Here is a 13556-nt window from a genome sequence, read left to right as displayed (position 1 = left end):
AAAAATGCCAATAACACCCAGTACATTCCTAATGAAAGTATACTTTATTTGTTGCTGGTCATTGATAGTCAGTCAATCAATTACATTATTGATTTATTTATTTAACTTATACTCCAGTTGTCAACCAACTACAAGTGACCAGTTCAGTGACCTGGTTTCCCAGGAAATTCCTGGATTGTTAAATCCCAGTTTACTAAAACAGAACCATCATCAGGTCTGGTGTTAACAGTAGCAAGACACAGATGAAACAAGAAAACATGATTTAAAACAATCAGGATTAACATGCTGATAATGAAGGGAACAGTCTGTGATTCAATCCTAATACTCAATTTGCAAATTACAATTTAGTATACTGGAAACATGTATCCAAGATGGATTATTGTGAATTTGGCAATATTTAAATATTTCTCTCTCTCTCTCTCCCTCTCCCTCTCCCTCTCCCTCTCTCTCTCTCTCCCTCCCTCCCTCCCTCCCTCCCTCTCTATCCCTCTCTCTCCCCCTCTCTCTCCCTCTCTCCCTCCCCCATATCTATCTATCTATCTATCTATCTATCTATCTATCTATCTATCTATCTATCTATCTATCTATCTATCTAATTTATATGGCCACCCATTTTGCAAAATAAATGATTCTGGGTGGCTATATAACACAAACACAGATACACAGACATACACACACACACAAACACAAACACACACACAGATCAAAATATATGTGGCTTAGTGAGCATATGAATTAATTCATTGTGTTTAATTTCATTTCTTCCTTTGTTCGTGGAATATTTGCTCCTTGTTTTTCTGCTAGTGGGATAAACAACTTCTTTTTTTTTAATCTTACAGGATTCTTGAAAAGCCGTGATCGTTCACATCAAAAGTTTTATACTATGATGACTAAGACCCAGATGTTCATTCGCTTCATTGAAGAATGCTCTTTTGTTAGCGATAAAGATGCAAGCCTTGCGTTTTTTGATGACTGTGTAAATAAAGTAAGTGTGCTCTGGTGTCACACCCCATCTGACTGTACTTGTTGCTCCAAAGACTTTTGCCAACTCACTACGCTATAGAGGGACTCCCACTTTGGCTACAGTTGCCCAAGTGTCTAACAAGAAAAGCATATTGTGATTTACACCCCCTTTTCTTCTATTTGTTAATTGGCTTGAAAGGTATGGTTGTTTTCTTATTTTCACTGAGCTAGCAGGGAGGAGATGTCCCTACTAGCTTTTAGAGGGTACTTGACCCTTTCCTTTTATTCTCCCCCACTTCAGTAAATTACCTGGCTGGTCTAGGAGACGCCATTCCTCATCTTACCCAATCTGGGCATGTCTGCTAGGAATATAGCAATAGCAATAGCACTTAGACTTATATACCGCTTCATAGTTCTTTTACAGCCCTCTCTAAACAGTTTACAGAGTCAGCATACTGTCCCCCAACAATTTGGGTCCTCCTTTTACCCACCTCGGAAGGATGGAAGGCTGAGACAACCTTGAGCCTGGTGAGATTCGAACTGCCAAATTGCAGGTAGCCGGCAGGCAGCAGAAGTAGCCTGCAGGACTGCACTCTTAACCTCTGCGCCATCACGTCTATATAGGGAGATATTACCTTAACATCTGGAGGAGACCAGCCAGAGAAAGGTTGCCTTGAAGCAAGATGCAAGGAAATACAAAACTCTCTAGAACTCAGAGCAGTCTAGAAGATTGGGTTGGGTAACAGAAAGATTATTAGTTCTCAACTCCTAGTTGCAAGCTCTTCAGTTAAAAAAAACAACAAACCACATAGAATATCAGAATTGGAAGAGACATTGAAGGTCTTCTAGTCTAGCCCTGTGCTAAAGCAGGAAACCCTGTATCATTTCAGACAGGTGACTGTCCAGTCTCTTCTTAAAAGCCTCCAGTGATGGGGTACCCACAATTTCTGGAGACAAGTCATTCCACTGGTTCAATGTTCTTAACTGTCAGGAAATTCCTCCTTAGTTCTAAGTTGGATTTCTCTTTGATTAGCTTCTATCCGTTGTTTTTATCTTGCCTTTGGATGCTTTGTAACATAGGTTGACTCCCTGTTCTTTGTCACAGCCTTGCAAATATTGGAACACTGCTATCATATCATACCTTTTCACTAAACTAGCTATACCCAATTCTCAACAGGGTCTGGGAACATGACTATGATTTATGATGTTTTTGCTTCCGGTTTTCGAAAAGAACACCTCATAGCAATCAATGGGTTTGCTTAATAACCATGGTGTTCACTTAACAACCGTGGATTCACTTAATGACCATGGTGATTTGCTTAACTACAGCAACCAAAAATGCCAGAACTGTCATAATCCAGCATTATTACAGGGACATCATACTTTACCATGATGTCACTTAGTAACAGAGTTGCTTGTCCCTGTTAAAGTTATTAATCACGGACTAACCGAAGACTTACAGTTGCATAAGGAGTCCATTTTATCCCTTACAGCCCTGGCTTCAATCACTTTCGGAGCTCTGATACGCTGCTCAAACCCTGATTGCTTTTCCAGTAGCAATAGCAATAGCCCTTGGACTCATATACTGTTTCACAGTGCTTTACAGCCCTTTCTAAGCGGTTCACAGAGTCAGCCTATTTCCCCCAATAATCTGGGAATTTAACCGACCTTGGAAGGATGGAAGCTGAGTCAACCTTAAGCTGGTCAGGATCAGACTGCTGGCAGTTGGCAGAGTTAGCCTGCAATACTGCATTCTAACCATTGCACTACCATGGCAATAGAACAGAACACAACAGCAGACAAGAATAGCCCTTAGACTTATATACTGCTTCACAGTGCTTTACAGCCCTCTCTCAGCGGTTTACAGAATCAGCCTCTTGTCCCCAACAAGCTAGGTCCCCATTTTACCAACCTTGGAAGGATGGAAGGCTGAGTCAACCTTGAGCCTGGTGAGATTCGAACTGTCGAACCGCTGTCAGTCGGCAGTCAGAATTAGCCTGCAATACTGCATTCTAACCATTGGGCCACCACCGCACTTAGGAGAGGGGATTTGCACATCCCTTCCCTCGTACTTGTCAAAATATTTGTTTATCTTGATCTATCCAAGGTATGTTTGTGTGCATATTGCATCTGAAGTTTGGGTGCATATTTAGATCTAAAATCTGTCACCTTAATGGCTTTCCTTGTGAAATGACTTTTTTCAGAGACTCTTTTGATCACACTTTCTTTGACGCAGCTTTTCTGACAAAATGTTAAATTTAGTGAGACGTTACACGTTAATCTTCATCTGCAATTTGATTCTTTTCTTTCTTGTTCTCATGAGTGATGAGGACAATCCTTGTCTAGCGACAATTGGGATCGGCAACTCAATTGTTAAGTGAAGCAGTCACTAAGTGAAACCACCACTGCTGCTTACTTCAGCTTTTCTGTGCCGTACAGGACTTGTGAAGGTTGTAGATGCGAGGTTTAGTCACAAAGTTGCTTTTTCATCACTGTTGAAGCAACTGAAAATGGTCACTAAATGGGGTAGTCACTAAAAAGGGTTAAACAAGGATAATGTGTAGGCTCTAATACCAATAGGCTTACAAGGAAGGATTATGTCTGTGGAAACTTATAGCACACCATGTTTTCAAAATAATAACTTCAAAGTATTACTTATTTTATTTAGCCTCCGGCTTCTTTAAAGTATAAATTGAAAGGATAAAGTATATTCTTAAAGTACAACATCAGCAAAACTCTCTGTTGTTGTTTTGCTTCAACACATTATATGCCATTCTGAGAGAGAGAAATTTCATATGGATTGTGTGTGTGGAATAGAATAGAATAGAATTCCTTATTGGCCAAGTGTGATTGGACACACAAGGAATTTGTCTTTGGTGCAGATGCTCTCAGTGGACATAAAGAAAAATAAAATAGAATACATTCATCAAGAATCAAAGGATGCAACACTTAGTGATAGTCATGGGTTACTAATAAGCAATCAAAGCATTCTAGGAAACAAATAAAACAATATAAAATTTAAAGATACAAGCAACATGGTTATAAGTGGGAAGAGATAAGTACTAGGAAGGAAGAGAAGAATAATAGCAATACAATCTTAGTAAGTAGTTTGACACTGTTGTGGAAATTAATTGTTAAGTAGAGTGATGGCATTCAGGAAAAAACTCCTTTTGTCTAGTTGTTCTGGTGTGCAGTGCTCTATAGTGTCGTTTTGAGGGTAGAAATTGAAACAATTTATATCCAGGATGTGAGGAGTCTGTAGATATTTTCACAGCCCTCTTTATTATCACAATTGCTCTCCATTTGGTAGACATAAGAACCTTTTGTTTTTCATCTTTTCCCTCCAGGAAAAAAGTGACAAGAGTAGATCTTCCTAGAGTCCCTCAAGTGTAACCTAAGAAAACAGAAAGTGACTGGGGATTAATTGTTGTGTGTTGCATATAAAGTGAGCTTGCCGTAGGAAAGATGCTTTGGAAATCATCCTTCAAAGATTGCATTAGCAAATAAGTCACACAGCATACCTCTCCTGCCAGGATCCCAACCTATTAGAGGTGTTCTCTTCAGCTTATGAAAGATGGAAATTCTCCTTCACCTGTCACTAACCTTCTATATTGATAGAAGAAGTGATCAATCAGAATAGAGCTGGAAGGTACCTTTGAGGTCTTCTAGTCCAACCCCATGCTCAAGCAGAAGATCCTATACCATTTCAGACAAGTGGCTGTCCAGTCTCTTCTTAGAAGACTCCAGTGATGGAGCAACCACCACGTCTGAAGGCAAAGCTGTTCCACTGGTTGATTATCCTCACTGTTAGGAAGTTTTCTCCTTATTTCCAGGTTGCTTTTCTCCTTGATTAGTTTCCATCCATTGTTTCTTGTCTGGCTTGCTTTGGAAAATAGCATGACTCCCTCCTTTCTGTGGCAGCCCCTCAAATATTGGAATACTGCTATCATGTTCTATTTTAAAAAAATGCATAAATGTGTCTTGGATACAACTCCAATCAAGATTTTTGTTTCATGTGTATTCTGGAAACATTGAGTGGGTGGAAGGTATGGATTTCACTCTTGAATGTAATGTTTGAAGAGAGCCAATTAGTGAAACGATGCATTGGATAGTTTAAAAAACATTAAAGTTCACATCTAGTCCCACCTTTCTGCTATCCAATATTTTCTTATTTTTCATTTTCTTGGTTATTAAATGCAGAACAGCAAGGACCTAATCCTGGGGGGATTGATTTCAGTAATGGACATGGACTTTGCTTGTTATGACTGTCCAGTCTCTTCTTAAAATCCTCCAATGTTGGAGTACCCACAACATCTGGAGGCAAGTCGTTCCACTCGTTGATTGCTCTTACTGTCAGGAAATTTGGTTGCTTCTCTTGTTCAATTTCCATGCATTGCTTCTTGTCTTGCCTTCTGGTGCTTTGGAAAATAAGTTGACCCCCTCTTTTTTGTGGCAGCCCCTCAAACATTCAAGCACTGCTGTCCTGTCACCCTAGTTCTTCTTTTCCTTAGACTAGCCATACCCAATTCCGTCAACCGTTCTTCATATGTTTTGTCTCCAGACCTTTAATCATCTTAATTGCTCTTCTTTACATCCTTTGCTTAATTGCTCTTCTTTGCATTTTTTCTCAAAATCTCAACATCTTTTTTGTAATGTGGTGACCAAAACAGGATCATGTCTGGTGATGTTACCTAGATGCCTTCACTTGAAGAAAGTTATGTTTTGGATAAACAACTTCAGCAAATAGTATATGGAACCAAATAGCCACTTCCTGCTCAGGGTGACAAGGGATACTCTTTATTTACCATCGCTCTGTTCCAAGAATAGATTAACTTCATGATAAATCCTAGAAACCTTCCTTTTGGATGGGATTATCTAGACCACTGAGGTCAATCCAAGTGTAGAATCAAGGCCTTCTTTAATTCCCCATCAAAGGTATTGTCCTATGAGAACCTCTACTCCTGGATGGGAAGGTTAACCAACTTCAGAGCAATTGATTTTTCTTTGGTTCCTTCTATTATGTTATTTTACTTTTCCATTTTTCCTTTTCTGTGTGATCTTGACCCAAAGACCCATTCTTGTTCAAATATTAATAGTCCACTTTTGATTGATGTGGTAATTTCCATAGGGTGTTGAAAAAGAAAAAGAAATGGAATAATGAAGCGTGAGATGCCATAGCTTCAGTATAACTTGCATTTATAATGTGTTTCTATAATGAGGTTTATCCTCAGCACCATTTTGCTTCAGACAGATTTTATAATCTGTCCAAGTAATTAACATGTTCATGGCTTGCTCTCAGTCGCATTGAGAGCAAGCCATGACATTTCTTTGTGACGCGGAAGCCATTTGAAGACAGTAATTTGAGATTTCTGTGCACTGTGGAAGCCTTTCGAAGACAGTAACATTTATTTTTGCAAGAATCCCCTTGGGCTAATGGCTGCAAATTCGAAAACTACTCATCAGGCACCTAAGAGGAATGAGCATAGCAACTATGAAAATTAAGCACATTTCCTGCATGCTGTAGAAAAAGGACCAGCTCCCCAGGTGCCATTTTATGGATGACAAGTTCTTCGGCTGGCAGGAAAACATGTTTTCGGTTGAGACTCAGTGACATAAGATCCTGTGTAGAAAAAAAATGCTTTTAAGAAAGTGGCACATAGAATTTCTTGTATAATGTTATTAAACACAGCTAAGCAAGCTTGTTGATTTAAATCAATACCTAACACCCCCCCCTCCCAAAAAAAGTTACTTCTCATTATCTCTGCAAAGGGGCTGAACAATTGCAAAAATGTTTGCAAGAGAATAGAATAGGAATGGAATGGAACGGAAGAGAACACAGCATTCTTTATTGGCCAAGTGTGATTGGACACAAAAGGAATTTGTCTTCGATGCATAAACTCTTAGTGTACATAAAAGCTATAATGATCATAGTCATCATAAAAATGCATTCATCATAAATCATAAGATACAACACTTACTGAGAGCCATAGGATACTATATAAGCAATCAACATAAATCATACTAGGAAACTAAATAAAACAATATAAACCGTAAAGATACAAGTAAAAGTTATGTAGAAAAAGAGATAGGTAATAGGAAAGATTAAAAGAATAATAGTAATACAGCCTTACTAAATAGTTTGAGAGTGTTGTGGGAGTTACTTGTTTAGCAGAGTGGTGAAATGGGGTGGCGGAAACACTGTCCTTGTGTCTAGTTGTTCCGGTGTGCAGTGTAAAGCCTGTGTTTTCTCAAACATAACCACTTTAAAAATGTATATTCTTCTGCATGCTGGCTGAAGAATTCTGGGTAGTTGAAGTCTACGCATCTTAAAGTTGGCAAGGTTGAGAAACACTGCATGACAGCAGTCTCTTCACAGAGCAGGTATCTTTTGAAAGAAATGTGTTTGAAAACAATCTGATAGAGTCCTTCCAGAAAAAAATGCAAGAAAGAAGATTATCCTCTTTTTCTACCAGATTATAGAATTACAAATAATACCAACAAAGTAGTTTTTAATAAAGGTTTTTAACATTATCCCTTAATCTGCATCCTGGCAACTGTTTGCAAAAGCTCACCGAATAAAGGATTCTTAACTTCCTGGCAAGGAATATAATGTATTTTTATCCGTTCTGGACAGGTGGATGTAGACAAGACAGGCGACACGCGGCTTATAGAACTCGATGAGTCCCACAAGAGCGAGCACACCGTCTTCGTAACTCCCCCAGAGATTCCTCACCTGCCCAACGGAGAGGAACTCCCATATCAATACAGGTAATCATGGGGATCTTTCCATGGTGATATCCCAATGGTCCTTTTTTTCAAGAGGAAAATGGATTTTCTGGTTTTTCTTTCGAAGACGTTTTGCTTCTCATCCAAGAAGCTTCTTCAGCTCTGACTGGATGGTGGGGAATGGAAGGATTGATACTCCTTGCAGACAGCTGGTCATTTGCATCCTTTTAGCGAGTCAAGTCGTTGAGGCCACTTGGAGGTTAATCTGTGCCCTCAGGGTCACCTGAGTAGTACAGATGGTTCTTGTAGTCTGCAATTTTTCTGGAAATCCATTCATACTCCCACACCATTCATAGGGTCTTCATCCCAAACTGTATAGCTGATAGCTGTATAGTCTGTAGAGGTTCTAAGTTCCGAGTCATGGTGGCCCCAATGATGCTTTTTCAGGAGGCAACTGGACTTTTGTGGTTTTTCTTTGAAGACCTTTTGCTTCTCATTCAAGCAGCTTCTTAGGCTCTGACTGGATGGTGGGGAATGGAAGGATTGATACGCCTTGCAGACAGCTGGTCATTTGCATCCTTTTAGCGAGTCGTTGAGGCCACTTGGAGGTTTGTCTGTGTCCCCAGGGTCACCTGAATGGTGCAAATAGGTGTGGAGTAGGGGTGAAATTCAGCAGGTTCTGGCAGGCTCTAGAGAACTGGTAGCATAAACTTTGAGTAGTTCGGAGAACTGGCAAATAACACCTCTGGCTGGCCTCAGAGTGGGGAGGGAATGGAGATTGTGCAGTATCCTTCCCCTGGAGTGGGGTGAAAATAGAGATTTTACAGTATCCTTTCCCTGGAATGGGGAGGGAATGGAGATTTTGCAGTATCCTTCCCTTGGAGTGGGGAGGGAATGGGGATTTTGCAGTATCCTTCCCTTGGAGTGGGGAGGGAATGGGGATTTTGCAGTATCCTTCCCTTGGAGTGGGGAGGGAATGGAGATTTTGCAGTATCATTCCCTTGGAGTGGGGAGGGAATGGGGATTTTGCAGTATCCTTCCCCTGCCAGGCCCACAAAGCCACACCCACAGAACCGGTAGTAAAAAAAATTGAATTTCACCACTGGTGTGGAGTCTAATTGGCAGAAAACATTCTCGCAGCTTTCTACAGTTGAGCGATTTTAATTAACAGTTTTCGTCTTCTTGATTGCAATCATTTCAGTGGGTTTGACTGGGCAAATTTTAGTTATGCATGGATTTGGTACTCGGATATTTCCTAGTGCGTTCAAATGCACGTAGAAATATGGCTCCTATTTAGAATGTCAGCTTCAGAGGTTGGCAGTGAGCAATCTCAATGAACAATGAGCAGATTGTAGTCATATATACTAGGTTTCTATCATATACAGCCTGAATGACTGCAGAATATTCTATACTGAGCTTCATTTTGAAAGGGGTTTAAAATTTCAGCCTTAGCCTTTCTAACAGATATTTTTTACTTGAGCTCAAACAGCCTTTTTGTTGTACTTCAGCAGCAGCTAAAGAGTGTCTCGTACCAAGTAAGGTAAAATGCATGTAATGAATTTAATTATTTGATGTCCCAGACAATAATTTTTTTCTGTTGTTTTTCACTCATTCTGAGACTCCCATTTTCATTCATCATCTAATTTTCTCTATCAAATGAATCTATGGTTTAGTATTGATTTTCACGGGCTATTGTTTCTGCCGGTTCCCTAAAAACTAAATAAGCTTTATAAACTGCATTCTTAAATGTGGTCAATACTAATGAAGTTGTCAGTCTAACTGAATAGAATAAAAAATCCCATCCTGCTTAAATACTGAAATTTAAGTAAGTGTAGAGTTTCCTGAACAGCAGCTAGTTTTTGAGCAATGACATGGCAAGTCCTCAAAGCCTCACCAAGTCAACTTGCCATGTCTTTTGATTCTCATAGGTACCAGTCTTCTAGCTCAGTGGAGGACATCCATTGGTGTCAAATCCACTTTATCTATCTATCTATCTATCTATCTATCTATCTATCTATCATTTTTGTTGATAAATAAATGAAGGGGGACTAGTATAGATCTATTTCAAGCTATTTAGCTCTCATCAGCTAGCCATGCCCTTACTGGGATTTGAACCTAGGCTGTTTTTACATGTTAGGTAGTTATATTAATCTCTAAGCCACAAGCTCTCCTCCCCTATCAGCTGAGCCAAGGGAATGATGAAGTATTTTTTTCTTTTGTCAAAGCACCTGCTATGCCCAAAGGGAACAGTATGCTCCCTCCCATATTTGGGCATACCAGGTGCTTTGACAAAAGAAAAAACACTTAATATATATATATGTGTGTGTGCGTGCACACAGAGAGGGAGGTGTCAAACTCGATTTCATTGAGGACCACATCAGAGTGATGTTTGACCCTGGGGGGCCAGGGGGGCATGGCCAGCTCGACGTCACTCATGTCGGTGGCACCTGTGGTGGCCCAGGTGGGGAAATCCATTGTCTTGAGTGGAGGGAGACCAGGGAGTCCTCCAGAGGAGCCTCGTCATCCCTCTCAGGCCACATGGAAGGACCCCCAGATGGTGGTGCAGGCTGTCCAGAGCCCTAGGCAGTGGAGGGCGTGCCCAGCACTCGAGCTCCAAGGGCACTGGGACTCTACAGGCCAGGCCAACCCTGTTTACCTGATAGGGCCACACACATTTTTGGTGGAAATAGCCTGAAAACAGCCTGAAGAAAGGCCTGAAAACCAGCCCAAAATGCCCTGAAAATGCCCCCCAAAACAGCCTGTTTTGTGGGCATTTTTGAGGCTGTTTCTTTGGCCTCATTCTGGTGCTCCGGCGCCCACAAAGACTAGCTGATGGAAACCAGAAGAGCAGGTGGCGATGGAACACATGCCCACAGGGAGGGCTCTGTGTGCCACCGCTGGTAGGTGTGCCATAGGTTCACCATCACAGGTATATAGGATCTCATGCTTGAACAGGGAGGTTGGAATAGAAGACCTCCAAGGTTCCTTCCAAGTTGGTTATTCTGTTACAATCAGATGACAGAGACTACTTTCTGACTAAGACTTTGGGGAACAACAGGAGTCAGTAGTGAACTTACCGGAGGTTGATGTTCAGCAGCCCAAGAAAGGGATGTCAGTATAAACTTCTGGATTTCAGGGTTTGGAAGGGTTCCTTTCCAAGAGAAAATGTATGATGTATAACATATGAACGAAGCGTACCTTTTAGAAATAAGTATGTCAGTAAAAAAAAAAAAACTGAAGTAGCAGCTCTTCTCAAGAACTTTGTGGTCTCCTACAATAGGTGAAATACTCAGGAAATAAGCATTTTAGACATGCTCCAGATTTTCTACCTTAATGGCAAAGTACGAAGGAGCCTTCAGGGGTTTTGTTGAGTAGTTGAGTACAAGTAAATAAAAGCATGCTTTACTCTTTTTCAGCTACAGTGGATTTCCGGTACTGAAGCAAAATTTATTTGAGCAGCCAGCAGGACTTCTGACAATACAAAACAGCAAATTGTCTTCGAAAGTCAGCAGCCCAAACAGTCCTTTGCCAGTGTTCAGAAGAACAAAACAGGTAATTTATACCCTTGTGATACAATGCAGCATTAACATAGGTGAAGATAGAAATAACAAACTAGATGTCCCTAAAATCTCCTGGGATTGCTGCTGGGATAGCTTGCCTAGAAGCTTGCCTTCCTTGAAGAAGATTGTAAATGTCATTCAATTTCTTTACAACGTTTTATCTAGGCTGAATGTCCCACAGCAAGAATCCAAAATCTGATCTCGATAATATTAAGACAAGGGGTAGGCAACCTTAAACACTCAAAGAGCCATTTGGATTCATTTCCCACAGAAAAGAAAACACCAGGAGCCACAAAACCCTTCTTGTTGACTATTTCCTGAGCCGCCACAAAACTAGCATATGTAGTTGAATTAAACACTCTGTTTTCTTCCCGAAACTTTCATTTTCTTGTATTTATCCATGGTTGGCCTACCGGGGGTCAAAAAGCTCAATAAATTGCATGCTGGCAGGAGTCACACATTGGTGGTTGTGACGCATATTTTGAGCAACAGGGAGCCGCAACAGAGGGATGAAAGTGCCACATGCGGCTTAAGACAAGAGGTTTCTTTTTCTTTTATAGGTTATATTACAGTGGCAAATACAAGCATTTCTTCTGAAACATTCTGCCCCAAAATGTATTTGTACCTACGTTCCTAGTGGATAATTTTGATCCTGTATAAATGTTTCATCTTTCTCAGGGTCTACAATCAGTTTTTATTTTTCCAGTTGCAAATATAATAGCCATGGTAGATTCCTTTAGTTTGCAATTTTTGTTGTGCCTTTAGTCTATTTCTTGAGATGTATCATGTTGACGTATGTCATCAGATCTCTCTTGCCATCATTGCCTTTGAAATCAGAAGCATTTGACAGTGATGCTAGTGGTAAAATGGTTGGATTTATCCTTGCCTTTAAGGAGGTTTCCTTTTATGTCACTTCAGATAATTGTCTTCTTTGTTCCTTTACATCATCAATATCCGTGAAAGCCATTTGCTAAATCTGCTCTTTTTCTAGTTTATATTCTACAAATAGGAACTTTTATTCATTCAGGTGGCATGATAAATGGCATACTTAATAATATAATCTGAAATTGGGAAAAACTAATTTTCCCTTTTCCCTTCTGTGACTTACAAAATTTTGAATCTTACTCTTCTTTTTCCCAATTCTATATCAATCTATTAATTATTCTTTGCCAATTCTGCAACTTGTTTTAATCTGGGATTTGAATTGGTGCCATTTGTAATAAGTTCATCTCAGGTAATACTTTTATTTTTATTCCTGCTGTAAATCTCAGCCTGGAAAATGTTAAGCTTTTCATCTTTCAATGTCTTCTTTTATTTCCTATTATTTGTTACAATTTTTTTTTAAAAGATGTCTTTATTGTATCCCATCAAGTAAAATCTTAAACATTTCACTGGATATTTTGTTATAGCATGGTCTTTTTTCACAATTTTTTTCCTTTGAAATCAAGTTTTTGTATTATCTTTGTTGATTTTATGTCTGGAAAAGCAACCAGTACCTTTAATTTCAACAACGGCCATGTGGAGTTTTATGATTTCTAATTATTAATACTTCATCATTTACATAACAATGAAGATATTCCTCTCCTTTTAAATTTGACTTTGAATTATCTATTTCTTTATATATATATATTTAGGTCTTGTTGGTCAAGATTCAAAGTGAGCAAGATTCAAATAACAAATGCTAAAGCCAGAGTTGCTTTAACTGAGCAGCCATATAAATACGATAGATAAACAGGCAAAATGTGTAAGGCCAGATTCCAAAACTATGATTCTTAGGATAAATTTATTAAACTTTACTAACAAAAAAAGTATGCTAAGGAAAAAAGTGTTACTTTTAAAAAGCTAATTTTAGAACGAAGGATGGGATTAATGTGTATACTGTATTAGAATGATAGAACAATGGCAGAGCAAAAGAGAATTAAGAATGATATCATAATAATAATGGCAAAAGAATGAAATTAAATTGGATGTTAAAATGAGGTGCATCTGAGGTGTTGTAAGACTTAATCCTGCAATCATGTAGTAGAAGCTCTCTGCTTCTCAGTGACCCAAACAAAGGTTGAAGGTTTGTGGTGGATTTTAAAGAGAAGCCAGGACCCTCCTTCCTCACTTGGTATTATAATCTAACCTCCCATTTGTCAGAGTATATTCATGAATTGGAATAGGGCATAGCAACAAGGTCAGCCAATGGGAACTGAAACACTTTGGAGCCTGGCGTGGCTTAGCTCTGTATCTCTGAGTCTGTGCAAAAGCTAAGAACTAGTTTAACTAGTCTGCTGCTGGAATTAAAACTGGAAACTGTTCTCT

At 39.5% G+C, this 13556-nt stretch overlaps 1 protein-coding gene across 5 annotated transcripts in view; it reads left to right on the top strand.

Moving 5' to 3' along the window:
- The window catches only part of DENND4A (DENN domain containing 4A), a 95283-nt gene that overhangs the window by 51594 nt on the left and 30133 nt on the right, over nt 1-13556 (top strand). For all 5 annotated transcript variants that reach the window (XM_032232955.1, XM_032232956.1, XM_032232957.1 and 2 more), the window contains exons 13-15: nt 840-985; nt 7598-7731; nt 11106-11241. In XM_032232955.1, the coding sequence (XP_032088846.1) occupies nt 840-985; nt 7598-7731; nt 11106-11241 (416 nt within the window). The remainder of the gene's footprint in view (nt 1-839; nt 986-7597; nt 7732-11105; nt 11242-13556) is intronic.

The sequence above is a fragment of the Thamnophis elegans genome, chromosome 16 (genome assembly GCF_009769535.1).
Source record: "Thamnophis elegans isolate rThaEle1 chromosome 16, rThaEle1.pri, whole genome shotgun sequence".
In the NCBI taxonomy this organism is placed as follows: Eukaryota; Metazoa; Chordata; class Lepidosauria; order Squamata; family Colubridae; genus Thamnophis; species Thamnophis elegans.
The sequence above is the reverse complement of the archived record's forward strand: the minus strand, read 5'-3'. Positions and strand labels throughout refer to the sequence as shown.